Source organism: Halichoeres trimaculatus, unplaced genomic scaffold, assembly GCF_033239565.1.
Source record: "Halichoeres trimaculatus isolate MK-OKI-2021-1 unplaced genomic scaffold, fHalTri1.1 fHalTri1_scaffold_8, whole genome shotgun sequence".
Lineage (NCBI taxonomy): Eukaryota > Metazoa > Chordata > Actinopteri > Labriformes > Labridae > Halichoeres > Halichoeres trimaculatus.
This window is the reverse complement of record NW_027437186.1, coordinates 38965886-38991366: the sequence shown is the minus strand read 5'-3', so window position 1 is coordinate 38991366 and position 25481 is coordinate 38965886. Positions and strand designations below refer to the sequence as shown.

Below are 25481 nucleotides of genomic sequence, written 5' to 3'. Positions count from 1 at the left end.
CTGACTGACTTAGTGTCGGTGAGAAATTTATACTGACATCTATACTGATTTTTTCTAATCATGCAGTGCTTTATGATGAAACTCTGATCTTCAAATATTTTCACAGTCAGACAGTTTCTTATTCTGGAAACTTGATTTGGTAAAACTTAAAAAGGTCTTTCCTCGGCATGCTGTCAGTTGTCTGTTCTGACATCTACCCCCTTCCTGTGGTTATAGGTACTAACATTACATCGAAGGAATAGTCACACTAAATGCGTGATTTCACAATGTGCTGCTCCTTCTTTTCATTTTAAAGCATAATATCAAGTTTTTCCGCTGGTTTGTTTTCAAAAGGGTCTGAAAAACTCCTTTTATTAAGTGCCATTGAGACTTTTTTGATCTCGTTTAGGAGTGTTAAATCATCATATTAAATTCAGCATGTCCATTTGTGGTGTAAGATCACTTTAAAAAAAGGGAGATTGTAGAGTGGAGGGACAGCTGGAGAGGCAGGGCTGGAGTGATGGATGAAACCAACGGCTGAAATCAGATTCTTCAGACTGATGATGCTGGATGTTTCAGCGAGTTCTCAGATCAGCCATGGCGGTGAGCGCTGCGTTCCAGCCAGGAGAACCCATTACACCACCACCTTAAAAAAAAAAAACACTGATGTTAGAACAAGAAGTATCCAGAAGATTGGATTGATCTAACTGAAGTCATAATCATTTTTAGCCATCTGCAGTGACGAGACAACAACGAAAACAAGTCCAAAACTTCCTTGAATAGTTTACAACTTGGTGGTATTTGCACCACAAAACCAAAAAGACACATTTGCAGTTTAAAATCAAGCTGAAGGTTTAGCACTGAAAGCAAACCTGGGTGAGAGCCACTGCCGCACAGATACAGCCCTTTAACTGGTGTACGGTAGTCTGAGAGGCAGGGCAGAGGTCGAGCTAGGTAGAGCTGGTCCAGGGACATCGATCCATGGAAGATGTTCTGTGAAGAGTGACATTTTTCTTTGACTTCTCATCGATTTTTATACCAAGGTAAACCCTCATGGGGCTCTTAGTTATAAACAGAAGCTTTGATCCTACAGTACAGTACGTGTCACTACGCAGATTCAAGATTCAAGATTGCCTTTATCGTCTCAGAGAGAAATTTGTTTTGGGCCTTTTGCTTCTGCTGAAACCACGCACAACGACAAGCAGGAGGTGGCTCGAGCTGGTGTGGACTTTAACTCTCAAGCTGAGGTAAAACTCTGTAACCATTAACAGTAACCATTAACAGTAACCATTGACAGTAACCATAAACTGCTCACACACAGGCCTGACCCTAAGAAGACAGTGAACAGCACAACTGCACAAATTACTCCTTCATCCAGCGACTAGTGGACTGTTTCAGCTTTGACTCAACATTCAAATTGCTCCTAGTTTTTACAACTTCCTTTGTGGGAGCACCTACCCCTCCTGTGAGCCCAAAGATCCTCTCCAGGTCAGGTGGAGCCAGGATGTCCCGGCCCACCACTGACGTTTTAAATCCAGGGGCGTATTTCTCCACCCAGTCAAATGCTGAAGAGAGAGGCAGACAAAGAGGTTAGTTTATGTTTGAGATCATTTAATTTATTCATTCAAGTCAGGGAACGGCCTCTGGTATGAACTTTGTATCTCCATCAATCAAATTGGACTAATGCTTATTAGATTCAGATTAGCTACAGTAAGAGTGATGTGATGGGACTGATACAACTCAAAAATTTACTTGAACCATTTCTTGTTTTCTTCAAAGACTGGTTTTAGTTTGGCAACTTTCAAAATGTGATGTGTTTTAAACAGAAAGGTTGTAGCAGTGTCTTATTTATCCTGTGCACACATTTAAGAATCTTTTCATTTTTAACTTTCCGTCGTTCGTGAAAAAGCTGAATGTATTTCTACCTTTTTCCTACACCAGCACTTGTGCTTCTATTATAAATTATAATGAAACATTAACAGTGTATTAAAACCTTGGTTTTTGGTGTAACTATAACAATGTAACTATTTCTAACAACAAATAGTTCGCTGTAGTATTCTGACCAGTGTCAGCGTAGGCTTCTCGGTCCTGGTCAGTCCACTCTTGGCCCTCTATGAGGTAGGGGGTGAACTGGGTGAAGAGTGACACCACGTGGCAGCCAGGGGGAGCCAGAGTGGGATCCAACACTGAGGGGATGGTCATCTCCAGCATGGGTCTACACAACAAGATGGTGACAGCAGAGTGGGTTAGTGGTCAGTCCAAATCAAACCGGATTTTCTCACACTTTGAAGATTTTTCGTACCTCGTTGAGGGACGTCCATTCACGGCCTCTTTGTACGCAGTCTCCAACACCTCCACACTTTCACAATTGAGATGAATGGAGCACTGATGGTGGGGTCCTGGTTTGTTATCTGGTGTGGGATTGGCTAGGAAGTTTGGCAGCTTATCCACTGCAACTGTGGAAACAGGCCCCAACAGAGAAGATGTCTGAAGACTCTATGTGGTACCTTCTGTGTACATTTTATTTAGAGGAGCAAAGTGTGTGCAGCAAACTTTAGCCAACTGCAAAGACGTGACTGTGCTCCTCGTTTTCAACCAAAGAAAGATTTTCATTTGGTCATAATACTTTTGACTTTCTTCCAAAATGAATATGCCATTATTTCACTTCTTGTGAATTTCTGTGATCCCTTCTTTCCTCGTGTCACCGATACAGAGTCGCAGTTTCTGTTATAATTTTTGTGAAGCATGTGTTAACTCTATTAAAAACTGTTGTGATAATTCAGGTCATTACTGTGTTTAAACATTTAATCTGTGGGTTTTTTGCGACCAGTGAGAAAAGAAGAGAGTCGGTTTACCGTTGATCTTGGTTACAGGTGAGGTATAGTCTATCTGATCGACTGCTTTGATGAACTCTGGAGGAAGGGCATCCTGGGATAAAAACATGAAGCTAGAATAATTCATTTTGTAAGATTTCATGAATATGACTGAGTGTGTGTATTTCAGCAGAGTACCTGAGGGGTGAGGTTCTTGAAGGTCACATGTGGAGTAGCATTTGATAAAACAACTTTACTGTGGATCTCTGTGCCATCTTTAAGCACCACTCCTGTAGCAGAACCATCTGAACCAATCAGGACCTGAGCTACATCCTGTCAGGGACACACAGGGACACGCAGGGACACGCAGGGACACACAGGTACACACAGGGACACACAGGTACACACAGGTACACACAGGTACATACAGGTAAACACAGGGACAAACAGAGACACACAGGTACACACAGGTACAGACAGGTACACACAGGTACACACAGGTACACACAGGTACAGACAGGTACACACAGGTACAGACAGGGACACACAGGGACACACAGGTACAGACAGGGACACACAGGGACACACAGGGAAACACAGGGACACACAGGGACACACAGGGACACACAGGGACACACAGGTACATACAGGTAAACACAGGGACACACAGGGACACACAGGTACAGACAGGGACACACAGGGACACACAGGGACACACAGGTACACACAGGGACACACAGGGACACAGTGGGAAACACAGGGACACACAGGGACATGCAGGTACACACAGGAACACACAGGGACACACAGGGACACACAGGGACATATAAGCCACAATGAAGGTGAAATGATAATGATATCAATTAACCCACCAATTAAACTGCAGTAAATCACCTTTTCAGTGAAAATGTCGACACCATGGGACCGAGCAGAGCTGGCGATAGCCTGAGACACACCTCCCATGCCTCCCTCCACATAACCCCATGCTCCTTTCTCCTTCTCCACCTCTCCCATCACGTGGTGCAGGAGCACATACCTTTAGGGACAAACAATGGAAAAGTTTTCGTTCTTTGCAGAGAACATGAAAATTTGCAAGGCCATTGTTTTGAGTAGTTTTAATGATTTCAGTGTTTGTTGGATGAAAAGCAAATATTTAAACATCTTTTTATTTTCCGGCTGGAAAATTTGTGGATTTAGCTGGCTGCACACCTGACCAGTTTGTTTATAAAGCATGGAGATAAGTGTGTGCTGAAAATAAAGAACCACTGAGGAATTCAGTGACTCTTTGTTGCGATGCCGGACACGCCTCATTGGACCTGGAATATATCTGAACATAGACACAGTGTCAGTGCACACGCAGCACCATAGCATCCCTGTTTCTTTCAATGTATTTCGTTTAAAGCTGTTTGCTTCCTGAATCAGGCTTTTAAATTATCTCATCGATCATTAAATTTCTTCCAAATATGGATATTCAATTAAACAATATTGGGCAAATCTGTGTAAGGGCAGTTGGAAGGTCTTCAGTATTTATTCTAGTGTTGAAAATTTTGAGTAGTAAACATGTAGTCTTGAGTATTTTGTGTCTGCAGTTTGAAGTTTTTGTATGATACAGAGTGCCTTAAGTTGTGCCTCACCCACTGCCAGGATTACTGGGACTGGTCATGGCTCCAATCACACCATCAGTGGCCAGTGTTGCTCTTAGTGGCTCTGACTCAAACCACCTGTTGAGAATCTAGGTCAAATAAACACAACTTTGTCATTTTGACTTTACTAAATATGCCACAAACTGACGACAAATAATTTTTCAGCTCACACAAACCTTCATTATCGGTGCCGTTACAATCTCATAAAATTCTGGGATGTTTGTGCCCAGTTTCAAACCTGGAAATTCAAAAACATGCGTTGGCACAAAAGAATTTATTTCAGACTCTGAGAAATTAATTTCTTTTTTTGTTTCCCTAAGAAAAACATCCAACAACCCACCACATTTGATGATTGGTGTCAGGGTTTTAGCTGCAGCCAGCCTCTCCCTCAGTGATCCTGAGGCAACGCCGGGGACGTCTACTGGAGGAGCATCCAGTAGAGGGTGGATGGCTTCAGCAAGCTTCTCGAGATGTGCAACAAACTCTGGAAAAGCCTGGATAACGTCAAAGAAGAGATGAAGATGAAAATGTGACGAATAAATGCCGTCATGCACAGCACTGTTCTGCGTTACAGTTGTAACTCTACCTTTGCGTCTTTCTGTGAAAATTTGCCAATCTCCTTCTGGTTCATGGCCAAGTCTGAACCCAGGATGAGAGACCTTGGTGGGGCACCTCCCACACCATCCTCCAACATGGGGGTATAGGCATGTGGGTCCCTGGTGTAGACCTTCAGCCCATGTTTCTAAAGAAAAATGAAGGGAAAAAAAGACTGTAGACCGTCACTCAAAGTATTCCCAGGATGACTTTCTCAGATGTTTGTCATCTTTGTTTAGTTCACCTTAAGCTCCAGGTCTGTGTAAATGTGAGGCCTTAATAAACTGAGTAAGTAGGAACACCTGGAGAAGTGAAAACCTGAAACATAAGGAGTTTGACATTAAGCATGACATGCCACAACACGTTTTTAGATTTATTTTGTTGTTTTGAGCCCCTAAAGCACTTTGGGACAATCTTAAAAGTTAACAGATAACTGCATTTCTCCACATCCAACCAGTAGGCATGAAAATATTTTAAAAAGTTATTTTACATGAGATTGTTTCAGCTGCTCTAAACAACTTAGAGGAAACATGACCAAAAGCTAACCCTGACCCTGGATCAGCTTAGTGTTGGTTGGAACAGACAGAAAAGCACAGTTAACATGGAGATAATGCTCTGAGATAAAAGACATGAACAGCAGACAGGACGGTAGAGGCCAGAGGCCGCCTCACCAGGGAAGATCTCCTCTGACACAGCAGCTCCTCCCAGCACATGTCTGCGCTCCAGCACTGCTGTCCTCAGGCCTCCCCTCTGGAGGTAGGCAGCCTACACACACACACACACACACACACACACACACACACACACACACACACACACACACACACACACACACACACACACACACACACACACACACGTTTTACCTTTACCCCCTGGCTGAGCCACGTTATGTGGTCAGCTCACAGCAGGTGTTGGGAAAGTGTGAACATACTGCGACCAGTCCATTGTGTCCTGAAAGAACAGAAAATCAACTTTCAGATGCTGCTGAGCCTGTGAATGTTGTTAAACACTTGAAATGTACCTTTATTGTTGCAGATAAAAAGCGGCTCTCGTGTAGTTTTAAACGTCAAACACAATGAGTCCAAAGTTGAAGATTTGTTATCAAACTTTAATCTCAGTTTACTGAGCCATAGCCAAACAACACTTGATGATTTACGGTTGAATGAAGCAGGAATAAAGAATACTACGAGTAACTTTGGCGCCGTTACCTGAAAGTTTACAACACTGCTGCAAAGCACCGCGCAGGGTGTTACTCTGCAGCTCTGAACGTGTGTTTTCTGCACCTTTCTTCCCACTCGTCCCCTGATCTCACCTCCTCCGATTACCAGTGCGTCATACTGGGATTTCACAGCGGCATGACTGGATCTGGACCTGGCCACCGTCCCCACAGCAGTCACAGCCCTCCGTCCTCGGTCGGTCCACACCGCTGCAGCCATGGAGAGAGTTTGAAGTAAGATCCCAGGTCAGTCAGTCCCTCCTCTTTTCACCCCAGAACTGCGTAAAGTAGATCCGGGTTTTCTGCTGGAATGTGGACAGGCTCTACTCAATAAAGCTGAGGATGGTGCGCCGCAGCGTGGGAGGTGGATGTGTCGTCCGTGGGGTGTGCGGTTGTTATCAGAGACTGATCTCCACCGTGACGTTCACTGACCGTTTGAAACTCAATGAAACTAAAGCATCTACTGTATAAATACTCTTCATGCACTTGAGCCTGTTTAAAACATATTTGTCTGACACAGAGCCACACACAACTTTGTTTTCACCTTTTTTAACCTGAACCTTAAACATCAAGGGGGGTGGGGTGAAGGCAAAGACGTGTATCTTTCTTCATCAGTTTTACTTCAATCGATCAACTTGTAATAATCAGCATATCCACTAGGTGGAGCAGTTGTTCCACTTCTGTCTGCTCCAAAGTCACATGTCTAACAAGTGACTCCAGAGTCCAGTCATTAACAGGGGAGTCATTTCAAATTGATTTGTAGTTTGGTAGAATAAACATTAACTTCATCCTTTCAGGAAACAGAGACATGAAAAAACACATCTTTGACCTGCAAAATTTCCAGACTCTCCACACTTTCTTTTAATGACTGTCAAGACTCTGGAATACTCACAAAATATGAATAAAATCGGCACATGACTAGTTTTAACAAGAAAGAAACATCAGATGTGATCCTGTGGGACCTGGACTGGGCCTGGACCTTAATGGTCTCACAGTAAGGGCTTACCTGAAGAGTCTGAAGATGAGCTCTCAGCACAGATGGGTTTCTTAGTGCTGCTGTTGAAGATGTCAGACTGCCCTAGTGGTTCACTTACAATGCATTAATAAGTTAAGAGGCCATAGATCATTTCAAGTCCCGGATGTGAGGAGAGGGAGAAGGAGATGGTCTGCTGGGACCTGAGGAAGGAATGGTGTTAATTGGCACGAAAACATTCAAACACAGCAGAACATAACCACGTTATCTTCCCATCTTGCTTTTATAATGAGGATTTTAGACTTTGTTTTGCTTAGACAGTGTAAAATAATTCCTGTGGTTTGTATGGATTGTGCACTCTGTGAGCAGAGTGAATGAAATGAGGTGTTATTGTGATCTCAGGTTTCCTGCTAACATACCTCTCCCTGGGTGTATTAGAGAAGCATTAGTTTCAGGGAAGAGAAATGATCCTGGTCCAGTGTCTGCTCAGTTTTCCTTTAAGGAATGTTCATGGACCACAGCCAATCAACCATAACCAGATCAGAAGCAGGAGGTTTTCTTCTTGTAAGCAGAAATCAACACTTCATTCTCCTTTGTCGGCAGAAATTCAACACTGCGGACCCTGACAGCTCCAGGAGGCCCTGGTGATAAAGACGGAAATTCAATTATGTCACCATAGTGCCCAGCAAAACCCAATTAAGTCATTTTCTGGGGAAAATAAGGTGTTCTTTTCACCTCCAGACATCCTCCATCCTCTTTCTCCCAACATTAAAGAGCATGAAACACAAGCTCCTGTTTCTTAGCAGGGCATGAAAGTGAAGGAAAACATTCATGGGGGTTGGGCCTCTGTTCTTATTGACACTGAATCACTGAGGATATCTAGACTACTGTATGAGCGGAGGGAAATTTGACTTCATTTAGGGAAACTGCAGGTATCATTGTCAAATTCATTCCTCATACAAAAAATGACAGCTTCTGTCTGAATTCGGAGTCTCAGAAATGAGCTTCCTGATATGCAAGGGTTAGGGTTATTTCACATTGTGGATTATTGTATGGATTTTATTACGTTTCTTGGGCAATGAGAAATATTGATGGGGTTTTTTTTTCTCAAGAAACTGAGTGGGCCTGAGATTTACAGTGTCTACGTCTGTGGGCTGAGAATCACAAGTGATCATTTACTTCCACATCCTTTCACAAAGTGTGACTTCATCTCGGGCTCAGTACAGTCCTCTCAGTGATCAGCTGTTCAGAGCAGAACTGATTAAAAGGCTGTGACCTTTCAAGGTGGCTAGGATCAACAGCCAATAACACATTTTAAACTGTTTTCCCGTGGTCACACACATTACTTCATGACTCACAAATAAAGAGGGGTTCTCCTTTGACAGAATCAAGATTTCTCATTTCATTTTTTTCTTGGGATACTCTTCTTATGCTCCCTCTGGTCATAGGGTAGATAGACACACAAAGGTCCGAACAAACTGATAAAACTCATGGTTTCTCATGGCAATGACTCAGTAAAGATTCATGGCTTTAGGGAGCCAGGCCTATGGTTGTGGACTATAGGTAGCAGTGTTCATGATGCAAAGTGTTATAATTGTTTTTTACAGTTTCATTTAACAAACACTCTGTCAGAGAGACATATAACACAAGCAGGGGGAAACCTTAGTGTGACAAAGTGCTGCAAGTTATTTGGCTGCAGATGCTGTCATTAAGTGTAAGGCTTTTCATTTATTATAGTTGTAGGTATTTAATTAATTTGGTATGCATGAGACCAGAATAACACTGACAAAAGATGGTGAGGTTTGTTGTGAATACTAGTCACATCTGTCAATGTGGTGGTATTGGAATGGTACTTTTAACAGCTGCCATGGATTATTTGGATTACAATGTGTCTGATGTGTGTTAGTGTCTGTACCAAAACTGACTCTCTGATCACATTTAAGTTTACTAAATCACATTTATCTCCTAGAAATCTAATGACTTTAGGATTCATGCAGGGATAAGTAAGCTGTGCAGCTAAAAACACTGCAGAGATAGCACTCCAGCGCTGTGGAAACAAACCGAGCCCAACAAATTCTGAAGAGTTCTGTCAGCGTCCAGCAGTGACCTGACTTTGCCTTTTGATGGCTTTCACAGATGCACATTGAGCAGTGACCAACAATCCTGGTATATTAGTGCCACATGACGAAGTTTAAAGGCTTCACCAAACTCCCTCCTGGAGTGGCATGTCGCTCGCCCAATAGCGTGAGTAGTCTTGGTCACAGGAGCCAATCAGAGATCACTTCCTTGTCGCGGCCCGTGTTGGTGCGCGGTGGATATCGTGCGCCGCGGCCTCCCCTGCTCGGCTCCAGCAGGGACGCATTGGGACGATCAGGGAATGCAGTAGCTGGCACCCTGTGAAACAAGCCCATGGGAATGTAAGATCTGCAGGACTGGAAGCCTCTAGTGCACGCCGTGTCCGCAGGCCCAAAGACTGAACATCTCCCCTGGTTTCTCATGGAAGCAGATGGATTTGTGAGGAGGCGTCGGATGACAGCAGAGACTACAGGCAATGATCCCGGGGTTGCTGGTGCCTCTGCCGGGGCAGAAGTTCGATGGCTCGGGGGCAGATTCTGGGGAGTTTCGGAAAGTATCGTGGGGAGACTGACACCCCGGATCGGAGGGGAGACGGAGCTACAGGCAGCTGATTTTATCAGGACTGCGCAGGATGCTCAAACAGAGGACTCTGAACCAGACTATGAGGGGCTGCCACAGGGAGCCTCCACCAGCACCCACATGTTGGCCGGAGCTGTGGCCGGGATCATGGAGCACTGCCTCATGTTCCCCATCGACTGTGTCAAGGTAGCACTGCCTGTAGGCTAACAGCTCACCCACAACTTTGTATGGCTATCAGTAGCTCCCACAGCCCTGCCCCTGTCATGTTGCTGTGCATTTTCCCTGTTGTTTCATTAGCTTAGCATTAGCTTGTTTGCTAATATAAACACGATGCAGAGCCGAAGCCGAGGACAAGGTCAGCCAGCTCACTTACCGCTTTGCATCACTACATGCTAACCTGTTAGCATGCTAATGTAAGTTAAAACGTGACGTACGTTAGCCACGGCGGCTAACGGTGTTGTGACAACCTTTGGCAGGGTCAAATACTGAAACCCATCCGGTCACTGATCAAAAACTGAGCGGACATGATGGAAACCAGCCAGCTGTAAAAGGCTCCATTCATGAAATGTTGTTTAACTGTTGTTTACTCTTCGAAGTCTGTGAAATAATTCATCTGACATTAGTCGATACGAGGAACAAATTATTAGTTCAAACAATTAGAAACACTTTAAACATTTTTCTTTCATCAAAAACAAGCCAGACTACTTTATTAAACTCTGTGGGTTAGGGTTAGAGAAGCTTACATTAATACACCAATATCTGACAGACAGTAATTCATCAAATTTGAGTTCACATATTAAGTATTATCAAAAACTGGTATTAGGCAAACATAGACAGACTAGGTACAAACAATAACTTACAAGTCATAACAATGCCCAGTCATGTAAAAGAAAAAAGCCACCTGTCTGGAAACTGGTGAATAATAAGAAAATTATTTTTGTAGAACTTTTTAAAACTAGGTTACCTGATAAAGCTTAACACACTTAAAACAGCTTAACATACAAATGAGGACAGCATTAAAACCACAAAAATAACAAGGGAGTAAAAAAGCTTCAAGAAACACACAAAATGACATTTTTTTTTAATGTGGGAAAAAATGAATGATTAAAAACAATGCCTGTTAAACAGCCTGGGGAAGAATAAAAGCAGAATTTAAGGAACTACAACACACTCAAAAGGCACCTCTTGTTAAGGCACATCAATAAAATCAGTCATGTTTTTAAACATTATTAAACAAAGATGAGGAGACTGCCAAACTGATCTCCTCAGGTCAGTAGCAGTTTTAAGTACTATAAACACAGAAATGAATACACTACTCTTGACAAACAATTGATGCAGCCGCTGTTTCTCCAACACAGTTTTTTACAGGCCTGCCTGCTGCTTGGCCTATCATGGCTAAATGTTTGCAAAGGTCTTTCTATTAAATTGTAGTCATACCACCTACCTAATCAGCCTTATGTCATATGATCTGTTTTATCTCTAAGTCTGTAATTTCATCTTTCAAAAAAGACAAAAAAATAAAATAAGATAAAGGCATGATCTCTTGCCTCAATGCAAAGTCCAAACGGTCATAGAGAGGGCGAGTGAGTGGCAAAGGGCACGTTAAAGTCAGCTGTTCTTGTCGGACTGAAAAGCTGTTGGTTTGCTGATGCTTCATTCATGTCTCCACCACCTGGAGACCGTCTCTGGAAAGGCCATGCAGCCTTAAACCTGGATAAGACAAATGTTTACAGAGAGCTTTCACATGTGTGCCACCGGATCTGTGCAACATTTCTGACACGCTGCAGAGTAGTCAGTGCAGCGTGACTCAGCAAGAAGTCTACAGCGGGATAAGAAAACATTACAGAAGAAGGCTTGTGATAAATAAGAGCTGTGTTGGAGAGATCTTAGGATAGAGAGTAGAGGTCACAAGGTGCACTTTTTTAACATACTGTAATAAGGATGTGGTGAATAAGGAAGTTAACTGCAGATATGGACATGGAAATAGATACTTTCAGGAAACTCAGTCATTTATAATATGAGTATGTTTCACATTCCCCTTTTCGGTTTGCTTAAATATGCCAAAAAGCTTTTGTTATGTACAATAAGTGCAACACTTAAGAGATTTCTGTATATTTAGAGCTTTTCCTTCCATTCTCCTGGGCTGTTTCCTAAATCCCTGTGATTTGTTGAAGGGTTAGGAGAGCGTGTTGTAATTGTAGGCCTGTTTACAGTATAAACAGCACAGTTCAGGTGAATAGAATTAATTTGCATTTAGGAAGTTATTGTTAGTGACCAACGTGTCTTTATTTTTCCTCTGAGTGGTTCAGGCAGCGTTTGACTAAGTACAAAGGTCAGAGCTTTCTGCAGTGCAAACATAGTAAAGATAAACATACCAGACCTTTACGCTGTCACATGGAAGAAATGCATGCATCCATGTTTGTGCTGATTTATATCTATGGGGGGCAATGGATGAATGGGGACGCTGTTTTTTGACAACAATCTTTCCTCACTATATGCTCAGCACAAAAGGTTTGTGTGGCAGGCGTGAAGAAACTTGATGCTGACACTTGTACCACTGTTAGCCTGCTCTCGTTACGTTTTACATTCCACAGCTGCAGCAAAGAGTGACGTGAGGCCATGTTTATGCTCTGCCGTAGCACAACTCGGACATACACAGCGGGGCGTAAATTTGTCCATTCAGCTGGAAGTTTGGTATTCAGGGATTAAGCCGCTGCCACTTCCTAAGAGACGAGAGACTTTTCCTGTCGTGTCCTCAGAAAACTCCACTCTGAAGAAGAGCTGACTGAAACAGTGATTCCTGACTCTCGTCCTCTAAATAACGTTTATATAATCCCTCATTAATCTCAGCATGCATGTGTGCGTGCATAAAGAGGAAGAGAGAGCAGTGTACGGCAGGGTCAGTGGGAATAGAGGCTTGAAGGAAGTGGGTTTATGTCCCCCTCTGACCTTGCAGCTTGTAACTCAGTGCTTCCTTCTATTCAATTATACATGTACACCCAACACAATGTTCACCACCTCATTTCCCTTATTTGACCCCCTAAATCACACTGACTACTTTCAGTGCCTTGCTATTACAAGCTTTAGTAGGCAGACATATGGTCACCTTTGAATTATGCATTGTAACTTTATATCAAATTCAAGACTTGTTACATAACTTGATACTTGGAGCTGTGGTTGGTGGGAAAGGGACAAAGTGGTGACTCTAACCTTTGCGATAATCCAAAATTTTCTCTCCTGCAGACAAGAATGCAGAGCCTCCAGCCCGACCCGGCAGCCCGCTACAGGAACGTCATGGACGCCCTTCGCCGTATCGTAGCCACAGAGGGAGTCTGGAGGCCTATGAGAGGGCTGAATGCAACAGCAGTCGGGGCCGGTCCTGCTCATGCCCTCTACTTTGCCTGCTATGAGAAACTCAAAAAGACTCTAAGTGATGTCATTCACCCAGGGGCTAACAGTCATTTGGCTAATGGTACCATGAAACATCCAAATACACACACTAACCTTAAAACGTGCCGTAGAGTCACAGATCATGTATTTATTTGACCTTTGAGATCTCCAAAAATTACTGACTAGTAGGACTTGCCCATTTCCCAGCCTGAGGCCAAGCATTATGAAGCTGCTGACTCAGCCTGATCAGACTACAATGCCGACAGGCCCTGAACAGTCCTGAAAAACAACTGGCAAGTCATCAAATTAGACTGGGCCTTTTCACAGCCTGAGTTGGCTGCCTATCAGGGAAAATTACCGTTTTTTAAACCAGAACAGAAAAGTCACCTCAGCTAGAAAGAAACTAACCATTCAGTTTCCCCTAAGTGTCTTATTCTGTGTCCTCTCCACTCTCTCCTCTTCCTTTCTCTTCCAGTTTAGTGGAGGCTGGGTAAGTCCTCGTTCTCTCCTCCCATGTGCTCTCTCCTCTCTAAGCCTAGGGGTTGGTTTAAAGCATAGACCTGCCTTATCCACTAGGTGTCTCTCTTTGCTCAGGGTTAGTCGCTCAACTTCAGTCAGACATGATCTGTACTCCAGTCGCCATGGCAGTTTGCTGGTTGAGCACAAATCCTGATGCTGTGGTTTCCTGTTTGGAGCGGACATCTTTCAGCCATGAGGCAGGGGAGGCTGTAGCATTGTCAGAACAGCTCATGATGTTGTGACTGGAGATGCTTTCTGTTTTTTTTCTGTGCGGTCTCTCCTGTTTTCCTTGTGTGTTCATGATCCTGTCGATGTGTAGTAATCTGTGAGGTGTGTTTGTTTCAGGTACAGCTGGGTGTGTGGCCACACTGCTTCACGATGCAGCCATGAATCCAGCTGAAGGTGAGGGCAACATTTAGCTGTAAACAAATCTTTACTTTCAAAGTAAAGGCTCGCATTCTTATGAACGGTCTTCTCTTGTAACTCGAGTTCATCTGGCGAAAGTTTCAAGAGAAGAATCGTACAGGTGCCATGCAGGGCCAACTCTCTTTACATTTTGGCCTTCACCCTGCAGTGTCACATACTGACTCTGACAGCTGCCTCCAGTCCACCTGCCCAAACAAGTCAGCAGAAGGACACTGGCCTGGGTCCTCTAGTGCAGCTGCTGGATGGTGTGCAGCTGTCAGAACTAATGCTGAGAATAGGACACCAGATCTTCCTGCAGGGATAGGAAAAGATTAATATCATGAACTTGATTGTTTATAACTGTTTTTCTTTCTCCATCTTCGTCCCCTTCATGCTGCTCATTGTGGACACACTCTGCCTTCACTGATCCTTCTGCCTGTAGTTGTGAAGCAGCGCATGCAGATGTATAACTCCCCTTACCGTGGGGTCTTGGACTGTGTACGTGCCGTGTGGCAGAAGGAGGGCGCTGCTGCCTTCTACCGCAGCTACACCACCCAGCTCACCATGAACGTGCCCTTCCAGGCGCTCCACTTCATGACCTATGAGTACCTCCAGGAGCTGCTCAACCCCCAAAGACAGTACAACCCCTCGTCCCACATGCTGTCCGGAGCCTTGGCTGGAGCCATTGCAGCTGCAGCCACCACACCTCTGGATGTGTGCAAAACCCTGCTCAACACCCAGGAGTCTCTCGCTCTCAGCTCCGTGTCCCCCGGCCAGGGTCAGGGCCAAGGAGCCCACAGACACATCTCAGGTCTGGCCCACGCCTTCCGGACAGTTTACAGGCTGGGCGGCCTGCAGGGCTTCTTCAAGGGAGTCCAAGCTAGGGTCATTTACCAGATGCCCTCTACAGCAATCAGCTGGTCGGTCTACGAGTTCTTCAAGTATGGACTCACTAAGCACCAGCATGACAAGAGGAGAGCGCAGCACATGGAGGCTTAGTGATGTTTCCTCGTTTTCATCTCTGCCCCGTGTGGCGAGAAGTTGTTACGCACACAGAATCTGACTAAAATCCACCGCAGCTGTCACTTCCTGTCAGACCTGCCAGACACGACCGACATCTTCAAAGTCAGTTTGAGTAGTTTTTATTCCCGCTACATGATTTCAAGACTTGGCATGGTTTGAGTTATGTTCAGAAAACAATCACACAGTATTAAAGAACCAGTGAATCTGGACTTTCTTTTCATCCTAGTGACCACTATGTTTGTTCAAGCTGAGAAAAAATGTGAAGAACGCACAATTTTGGGTTGTAAATGTAGACAGCAGAGGGCAGCAGTGTTACTCATTCAACTCTATAGTTTCATAAGCTTTGCTGTCGTTGAACCTGGTTTTCATTTCAGCCCATTCAAATGTTGAATATGCCATAATATGAAGACTGATCCTGATTCAAACTCAGTGATTCAGAGACGAGACAGGTCACTTTTGTTTTCCAGTTACATCTTGACTTCTCCATCAAAACTTTCTCTCAGGACCCAAAAAGTGGAATAGGGCCCATCGGTAGCTCAGACAGTTAGGAGCCAAAATTGGAAAGAATTAATTGATCTATCTAATTTCTAGTAAAATTATTCGTATTTAAAGATTACAGATCAGACCGACAGCTCTCCAAATCTTTTATCTTGTTGGGAAATTTAAGTCACAGGCTTTCTTTTCCTCCTTTGTTTTCATTATTGTTACTTATGACGAACTGAGCTGAAAATTATTAAACTTTCATTCATGGAAAAATATCTTAGTGCATTTAACTTATCTCCAATTATGACGGTTCCTCTAAAGGTATTTTATTTCCTTCAAATGTTACTTTTTGCCTGGCTGCGTTGAATTAACCCTTCGATCATCCAAATACTCACCATTAATGCCTTGTGTACATGTGTTGCAGAGCAGACCATGTCCATTTCTGTGCATCAGCTGCAGCTATCAGCCGATATAAGCTTGTGAACAAAAGTTTCAGTGTCTGCATTTGACAGTCAAACTTGTGTGTCAGGTCCTGTGCCCAAAATAAGGATTAAACACAACATTTCAGTATTTTCAGAACCCCACCTGTTACGTACCTGCCCTCCGATGAGATCACATAAATGGAAGCTGTCATTCTTACTGATTAATGTCTGATTGTTTCTGACACTGAATTGCACTCATTGAATAAAGACAGAGCAGCAGGGCTCGACTCTATGCTCTCAAATGATGGGAAGTGTCCATTTGATTTCTTGAAAAGTTTGTGAATGCTTTGCTGACAGTGAAAGATTTATTTCAGTCAGAAACACGTCATACAATAAACCACTTATTGACAAATGGATACAGTTAGAATCAGCATTACAGCTCTGATTTCACAGGAAGCCCTGGGTTAGACGAACAGCCTGCTCGAGCTTTTCAGGGAGTGCATATCAAACCCACACGTACATACTGATCAATAAGATTCATACAGATCAATAAGATTCATACAGATCAATAAGATTCATACCGATCAATAAGATACATACAGATCAATAAGATTCATACAGATCAAAAAGATTCATACAGATCAATAAGATACATACAGATCAGTAGGATACATACAGATCAATAAGATACATACAGATCAATAAGATTCATACAGATCAAAAAGATTCATACAGATCAATAAGATACATACAGATCAGTAGGATACACACAGATCAGTAGTATACACACAGATCAGTAGTATACACACAGATCAGTAGTATACACACAGATCAGTAGGATACACACAGATCAGTAGTATACACACAGATCAGTAGTATACACACAGATCAGTAGGATACACACAGATCAGTAGGATACACACAGATCAGTAGTATACACACAGATCAGTAGTATACACACAGATCAGTAGTATACACACAGATCAGTAGGATACACACAGATCAGTAGTATACACACAGATCAGTAGGATACACACAGATCAGTAGGATACACACAGAGTCTGAGGAGGACGAGGCCGAGGTGGAGGAGGAATCATAAAGACAGCACCAGCTGGGTAACAAAAAGGTAGCAGGGATAAGACCGAGTGAAGATGTGATTTAAATACACCGCCTTGTCGTTGGACACGCTGTGATTGGTTGAGAGGGTTTAGAGATCGAACATCAGCCTGTCAGCTGATCACAGCTGGTTGTATGACTTCTGTGTCCTGCATGAACTCACACTAACTCCATTTTTTAACAGGTAGTCCAAGATTCAGCTGTGAAACTTTGATGGCAATCAATAAGTTTTGGAGATGCTTCGCTTTGAGCCCCATCTGTATTGATAAAACACGTCCAGTTTATTTGTTCTTCCAGATATTCATTTTCAGTTTGTGGCAGGTACAGTTGTTTAGTCTTGAACACAGGTGCAGGTTTCAACTTTGACCCTCAGGACTGGGAACATGTTTTGGAAATCTGACACAACCTGGCTACAAACCATGGGGAAACTGAAACTCTTGAACTCCACAAATGATGCAAAACATTTAGAGCAGCTGAAAAAATGTGAGGTGATGGGATGAGGACCAGTGCATACTCATATCGTTCTTAAAGTTGTGTCGGCTGGCATGAAGAGCTACTGTATGAACGTTGGTGGAAGTGGTTGGGTAATTATTTCTATAGCTCCTTTAAAAACATGTTTACAAGTCGTCCTGACAGAAAAAGCAAAGGCAGGATCTTAAAGATAACTGAGCAAACATTCAGCAGTCATTCCAGTTAAAGTACACCACCACACTTTGTGCCAGCGAGCTTTTCTGACCTGCAGGAATTGAGCTGTCTCTGGTGAAAAGCAGATCCTAGAGAAGCTTATCTTTGGATGTTTGACTTCCTCCTATCTGATTGAAAAAGTGTCAATAACAGTTTTCACTGGTAATTGTAGGATGTGTCAGTGTTGTGCAATAAGTCATTATGTCACTGCAGTGAGCTTATGATGTTTGTTGTGTCATCATGGGTGTGTGGTTTTTATTCTCTGGGAATCTTCTGCTCAAAGTCTCAACTGACTTTCCTCATAAAGACATCAAGTATGTCTAATGTCAAAGTATGGCCAGAACAGCACAGGTGCTCCAAAACATCCGTTTACATCAGGCCTAAGAGGGAAAAAAGTTGTTGGTATGACAAGAAAAACTCCTAAAAGTTGAAATCTGGTCCAGAAGTGACCTTCAGCTCCCTGACATCTTAAAGTACACAGCCACTGATCCAAACACACGTTAGGAACGTTAGGATAAGCTTTCCAGCTTCAGCTCTGAGAACATGATGTGTCCAAACACTCAACCAAAGCTTTCTTATAAACTTAAACTGTGTTACAAAACTCAAAAACTTTGATAGTCCCATTGAATTCATAGGATTTTGTGACATGAATAATGCATATTAACAGAAACCACAGATGTCTTGTATTAAATTTCATTTCCAGAGAGGTTTCCTGAGAAAAAGTGAGCCAGTGTGAATTAATAAAAATAACTCATCCTGTATTTGTTGGATATAATGCCTTAATGTATTCTTTATTTGTTTGTAAACTGTCAAAGTGCTTTTCATTTAAAGGCTTTGTAGACACATACAGAAGTTGCAGAGTGGTGAGATTAAACACCAGCTATCTACAGACCCAATGACAACAGGCTGTATCACATGGATTAGGGCTAAAAAATGACTGAATCTTTTACTGTGGCAGGTACACTCAATAAATAAATAAATAACAAAAGTCCACAGGTTGTGGGAGTACTCCTCTTTTATAATACAACTAACACATTTAGCCTATGAATAAATAAATGAACAAATAAATATATATATATATATACATATAAATGAATTAATTAATTAATTAACATGAACAAAACTGGTTCATTTAACTAAGTATGATATCACTACAGAAAAATGAGGAAGAGGCTGAAGCCAAAGACTTATTTTTGCATGTCCTGCACAATGATAGAGTCGAATTAAAATGCATTTATTTATTTATGTATTAATTTATTTATTAAACTTTTTTAAAAAAAGAGAAGAGGTCGAAAATCGCAGAGTGGGCGGGGCTCACGCTTTGCGTCACGTGCGTAACTGCGTACCTGTTGTTCACGCGACACCGCTGATCCGGAAATGTTCCGTAACGGCGGGGAAATCGAAACAGGACGCCATACAGGTCCAAGGTAATGTCCATGAAGATGCGCAGACTCAGGAAAGAGCTGGAGAAGAAGAAGAGAGGACGAAACCCAAGAGGAGTTTAGGTGAAGTCACAGGTGGAGGTGAAGGAGCTGCGAACCTCTCCAGGTAAGATAAAGGTTCATTTAAGGTCCGCCGTGACCCCTGACTGGTGCTGTGGGTACGGAGGCCTCAGAGCTCCCTGACGGCCTGTACGTTTGCTGCTTGTCTTTTTGCGTCTTGTGGTTCAGTGAATTTCGCTCTGGTTGTTTTTCCTTCAGCTCTGACTTTGAAAGGTGCTCACTGAAAGAGTTCAGACCCAGGTGTTATGGATTAGAGAAAGATGTGAGGTGGAGGTGAAAATAGCTTCCTGCTCTCACTCTTTTCAGTTTTGGGTTGTTGTAAATCTCAGCTGTTTGCTCTTGCTAATTTTTCCTCATCAACAGTTGGTGGTGATGGGAAGTTGTCTTCACTGATCTTTTGTACTTGGTTTTATTAGCTACGATTATTTAGCACCAGGTTACTTCACTTCCACCTCTGCTCCTTCTAATTGTTTTGTAAATATCACTGAAAAATGTTTTCTTTTTTTTCTGTGAATAACTTTCTAAATGAGCCTTTTGGTGGTTTATTCAAAGCTTTGACTTTTTTTCTGCTTGCCTTGATTTTGGTGGCGTCTGTGAACAACGTGACTCGTCTTTTATCTGCTGATGTGTTTACACCACTCAGTACGAATCACCCCAAACATCCTTTGGTGGTGGTTGTTGAGGATGATGATGATGGTGATGATGATGGTGATGAGGGTGATGATGGTGATGAGGGTGATGATGGTGATGATGATGATGATGATGATGATGATGGTGATGAGGGTGACGATGGTGATAATGATGATGATGATGATGATGATGGTGATGATGATGATGATGATAATGATGATGATGGTGATGATGATGTTGATGATGATGATGGTGATGGTCTCACAGATTATACAGTGGTATGGTTGTTGATCTTGTTGAGGATGAGGATGATGATGATGATGGTGATGATGGTGATGATGGTGATGGTCTCACAGATTATACAGTGGTATGGTTGTTGTTGTTGTTGATGAGGATGATGATGATGATGGTGATGATGATAATGATGATGATGATGATGATGATGGTGATGATGATGGTCTCACAGATTATACAGTGGTATGGTTGTTGTTGTTGATGAGGATGATGATGATGATGATGATGGTGATGATGATAATGATGATGATAATGATGATGATGATGGTGATGGTCTCACAGATTATACAGTGGTATGGTTGTTGTTGTTGATGATGATGATGATGATGATGATGATGGTGATGATGATAATGATGATGATGATGATGATGATGATGATGGTGATGATGATGATGGTCTCACAGATTATACAGTGGTATGGTTGTTGATCTTGTTGAGGATGAGGATGATGATGATGATGATGATGATGATGGTGATGATGGTGATGGTCTCAGATTATACAGTGGTATGGTTGTTGATCTTGTTGAGGATGAGGATGATGATGATGATGATGATGATGATGATGGTGATGATGGTGATGGTCTCACAGATTATACAGTGGTATGGTTGTTGTTGTTGATGATGATGATGATGATGATGATGATGGTGATGATGATAATGATGATGATGATGATGATGATGGTGATGATGATGGTCTCACAGATTATACAGTGGTATGGTTGTTGATGTTGATGAGGATGATGATGATGATGATGATGGTGATGATGATTATGATGGTGATGATGATGATGATGATGATGATGGTGATGATGGTGATGGTCTCAGATTATACAGTGGTATGGTTGTTGATCTTGTTGAGGATGAGGATGATGATGATGATGATGATGATGATGATGGTGATGATGGTGATGATGGTGATGGTCTCACAGATTATACAGTGGTATGGTTGTTGTTGTTGATGATGATGATGATGATGATGATGATGGTGATGATGATAATGATGATGATGATGATTATGATGGTGATGATGATGATGATGATGATGATGGTGATGATGATGGTCTCACAGATTATACAGTGGTATGGTTGTTGATCTTGTTGAGGATGAGGATGATGATGATGATGATGATGATGATGATGGTGATGATGGTGATGATGGTGATGGTCTCACAGATTATACAGTGGTATGGTTGTTGTTGTTGATGATGATGATGATGATGATGGTGATGATGATAATGATGATGATGATGATGATGATGATGATGGTGATGATGGTGATGGTCTCACAGATTATACAGTGGTATGGTTGTTGATCTTGTTGAGGATGAGGATGATGATGATGATGATGATGATGATGATGATGATGGTGATGATGATTATGATGGTGATGATGATGATGGTGATGATGGTGATGGTCTCACAGATTATACAGTGGTATGGTTGTTGATGCTGACATCTGGAACAGGATCTTAAATGTGAACCACTTCAGCTGGATTGTGGTCTGATGAAGACTTGATTGACTGGGTTGTGATGATAATGTTTAACGTTGTCATGATGAGCGATGATCTTGTCACAGCGTTTACACCCTTTAAAGAAAACACTTCACGTTAATGCTTTAATCATTTTAGAGAGATACACAAACATCCAGGATAGATTTATTACTTTCAGAGTGGGGCACTTCAAACAGTCGCCCTTAATTACCCAAAGGTGTTTACCATGTAGGTGTGTGTGTGTGTGTGTGTGTGTGTGTGTGTGTGTGTGTGTGTGTGTGTGTGTGTGTGTGTGTGTGTGTGTGTGTGTGTGTGAGTGTGTATAGGCGTGCAGAGGCTCATGTTTCTAGGCCATATGTGCCATCTTTTTTTGAACATAGCTCACACACACACACACACACACACACACACACACACACACACACACACCTTTTCTTGACAACACTCACAGGTTGTTGTCGTGCTCACAGAAACACACACTCTCTTGTTGTTGTTGAAAGCCATGTTTGGGAAACTCAGGGACCGAGCTCGTCTACAGTAACTCTTCGTCAGTCTCTGGCCTCCTCTCCCTCTCTGCGTATTCACGTCTCTTTTCTTGCGTCTTTTGTCGCTTGTGTCTTGGTCATTAAGCCTCATCATGTCAGGAACACTCAACATGAGTCACAGAGTGATACAGGATCAGGCCATAATGCTCCCTGTTCTCCAGGTTATCTAATGGATGAGGTGTGGTTATGGCTCTCAGGCTAACCCGCTGTGATACACACAGGCACATGTGGGCAGTGATCTCCGGCTCCTCGGGGCGCTGCTGGATGAAGGAGCTGTTGTTGTCATCCCTGTGGCTCCTCTCACTCTGAGCAGATACAGACGGTTTGAAAGGAGGAGAGGAGACACCAGACGAGGTTTCTGGGATCATAGATTAAACAAATAAGGACCTGATGTGATGCAGCACCATACCTAGGTAGTAGATTCTGACCTTTGAGGCTTTAGAAAGATTTGTGTGCAGGTAGAGTCTACCTGAGGTGTTAACTGATACCTCCCAGCTTTTCCAATCAGAAATCATTAAAAAATGCCGATATGTGTGGATGCAGCTGCTTGGAGCTCGCCAAAACAATGTGTTTGATATGTTGTTGTTAATCTGGAGAGTGTGGCGTGGCTTATTTTTCATCCCCCTCTACACAACTTGCTATTTAACCCTTAAAGCCTGACCGTTCAGCAGATCGCCAGAAAGTTCTAGTTTTAGGAACTCAGGTGTTTATTAATACTTCAACCAAAACCCTCAGGAAATGATTGCTCTGTCATGTTGTTATTGATCTAATCTTTGTAGGGCAGGGGCGGGGGGTTCGTGCCTGTAAAGCTAGAGGAGAGGACGGTGGATAGAGAAGGAAAGGAGGCAGGAGTGGGGAGAGACAAGCGGGTAATAGGCCACAGATCAGATAGGCATTTCTTCAAAGCAGAAAAGTTTCATTTTAAAAATTAATTAACACTTGGATGTTATTCTTGCTGCAACTTCTTGAAAACTAGCGATGATTTTCCTGAAGTGTGTGGATGATTTCATGAGTGCAGCCATTTTGAAAAAGGCCAAAATGAAACTCCAGCTGCCTGTAGCAGGCCGATAGTTCATAAGGGGAAAGAATATATTAAAATAATTAGATCATTAAACAACAGGTTTTAAGGAAACTATTTATCCTGTTGATGAGATCGAGGTCTTTGAAACTCATATGTCAATTATGATTTGTTCCAAAATAAAGGGTTAAAGATTTTCTAAGCAGAAAAAAACACTAAAAGCATCAAGCAACAAACTGTCATGGTCAGCTTTAGGTCAGCTAAAAAAGGCTCGTTCTACTTTGTTGGAAAAGGAAATCTGGCCCAATTCAGCGTGATAATCTCAAAGTCTTTACCCTCTGAACCTGCGGGGGCTTCTTCTATGAAGATCCATCTGTTTGTAAGAGTGGAGTGAAAGAAAAATCCTTGGTAGATTTTTGGATATCTTCATTCGCTGTTCGCTCTGATAAGACTCCAGAGATGGCAGCACCAGACTGAATTATGAGGCGCAGCAAAATGTGAGTTCTGGATGAGGGGCAGTCCATCCAAATGGAGAGGATTATCACCGTTTGTGCTAGCTGTGGCTTGAATAGCTCCTGTAGAGCTGCATGCCACGGATATGAAATGATGGCTGAAAGCACTTTCAAACAGCAGGTCTGATACGATGAAGCTTTAGCAGAACGTGTGATTTTCAACTCACACAGGATAACAGAGACATTTTGTGAGTGTGAGTTTGAAACGGGATCCTTCTCACTTCTTGTGCAATGAAAGGACAACACGCCAGACTTACTCTGAATGGAAAGCTCCTCAATAAATCCAAGTGTTTATAGTGAAATGCCATCGCTAATGGGCCAGAATGAGCAGAGGGAGGAGGAAGGGGGCAGGGCTCCAACTCCAGCTCAGTTCAGGCCGTACAGCAGGAAACATATTTCTTAGAAACACAGCACTATCAACCTCATGTGCTACGAAACATAAAGCTGACACTGAAGAGGCAGAAACTGCAGTTCCCCGAGTGGCCACTCGAGGCTGCTTCCAAAGGGAGTCAATCTTAATCAGACTCTTTACAGCAGATTTAATCATCATAGCTACGTGGTTTTTATTTACGCCAATCATTTAGTCTGAGCATTCTGTATTAGCTTAGCCTGTGAGCTGATAATAACAACACTGATATGTTGCAGGATTTAAAAGAACCCCAACAAACCTGACTGTGTAAACAGAAAAGTTATCCTCACCTGAAAACAAACTCTGCTATACGTCTTTCATGATCAAAGCAAAAGGAACATACACAGATCACATGCACAAACACACATGCACAGATAATCACCCTTGGGCCTTCGGGCCTTCGGGCCTTTGGCAGTGAAACCTCGGCAGGGTTGATGAACTGCTGCATTGTTGTGGGTGACTGCAGGTGTCCAGAACTTTCCCTCCTCTGCCCTCGCTCTGCCTCTAATGTTGTGACAAGTTCCTTCAAGGGGTGAGCCAGGTCACAAAATCTTCCTCCAAACACTTCAGAGAGCTGCAACCTAACACACACACACACACACACACACACAAACCATATATGCTCACACAGACACACTTACAAACCACACACACACACACACACAGCCAAAACTGAAGATGTCTGTCAGTGCTAAGAACAAGATTCCTCAAGCCAAGTGTGTGTGTGTGTGTGTGTGTGTGTGTGTGTGTGTGCAGGTGCAGTCAGGGCCACTGAGGAAGGAACAGGCCTCCTGCCCTTTGAACTTGATCTTGAAAAGAAGCTGTCTTCTCCGTCTGTCAGAAAAGCTTAACCACCGTGCCTCCGAGCTCCAGTCCACACAAACTGGTCTGTTCAAAAAAAAAACCTGTGAGCTTCTCATTTATTCTCCCAGAGCAGTCATCCTGGAACAAAAGCTTCGATTAGCTAAATAATGTCAGTGACAGAAAAGTTCGGCAGTGATTTCTGTGTGATCCACTCTTTTTAAACTCTATGCTGATATTTCTGTGAGTTTCTTTAATCTGAGTGTTTGCTGAGCAGAGTCAGAGCGGGAAGGTGGAAAGTGTGTAACGAGCACAAATCTGACTTTTCCTTCTCTGATGAATAAATACAGGAGCCACAACTT

At 42.8% G+C, this 25481-nt stretch overlaps 2 protein-coding genes across 2 annotated transcripts; one reads left to right on the top strand and one right to left on the bottom strand.

Moving 5' to 3' along the window:
* Positions 1-449: 449 nt before the first annotated feature.
* Positions 450-6852, bottom strand: pyroxd2 (pyridine nucleotide-disulphide oxidoreductase domain 2). The gene is made up of 16 exons (XM_074675036.1): positions 6345-6852; positions 5964-5983; positions 5701-5794; positions 5274-5347; positions 5022-5177; positions 4776-4929; positions 4612-4673; positions 4427-4524; positions 3687-3828; positions 2991-3125; positions 2835-2907; positions 2282-2435; positions 2043-2194; positions 1438-1544; positions 852-972; positions 450-625 (listed from the first exon to the last, which is right to left on the bottom strand). Exons 1-16 carry the CDS (start codon positions 6466-6468, stop codon positions 555-557), a joined length of 1737 nt encoding a protein of 578 aa, XP_074531137.1. The 5' UTR covers positions 6469-6852; the 3' UTR covers positions 450-554.
* A 2657-nt stretch (positions 6853-9509) lies between these two features.
* slc25a28 (solute carrier family 25 member 28) lies at positions 9510-16417 on the top strand. Its single transcript, XM_074676236.1, has 4 exons — positions 9510-10062; positions 13120-13348; positions 14131-14187; positions 14633-16417. Exons 1-4 carry the CDS (start codon positions 9718-9720, stop codon positions 15187-15189), a joined length of 1188 nt encoding a protein of 395 aa, XP_074532337.1. The 5' UTR covers positions 9510-9717; the 3' UTR covers positions 15190-16417.
* Positions 16418-25481: the final 9064 nt, after the last annotated feature.

Excerpts from the sequence above, each read along its gene's own strand:
- pyroxd2 (XM_074675036.1), bottom strand. The coding sequence starts at position 6,468 with ATGGCTGCAGCGGTGTGGACCGACCGAGGACGGAGGGCTGTGACTGCT. Across the intron at positions 5,348-5,700 it reads GTCAGAGGAGATCTTCCCTG|GTTTTCACTTCTCCAGGTGT; the intron begins GTGAGGCGGCCT and ends CTTATGTTTCAG. Across the intron at positions 3,126-3,686 it reads TCGACATTTTCACTGAAAAG|GATGTAGCTCAGGTCCTGAT; the intron begins GTGATTTACTGC and ends TGTCCCTGACAG.
- slc25a28 (XM_074676236.1), top strand. The coding sequence starts at position 9,718 with ATGGAAGCAGATGGATTTGTGAGGAGGCGTCGGATGACAGCAGAGACT. Across the intron at positions 10,063-13,119 it reads TCCCCATCGACTGTGTCAAG|ACAAGAATGCAGAGCCTCCA; the intron begins GTAGCACTGCCT and ends TCTCTCCTGCAG. Across the intron at positions 13,349-14,130 it reads TAACAGTCATTTGGCTAATG|GTACAGCTGGGTGTGTGGCC; the intron begins GTACCATGAAAC and ends TGTTTGTTTCAG.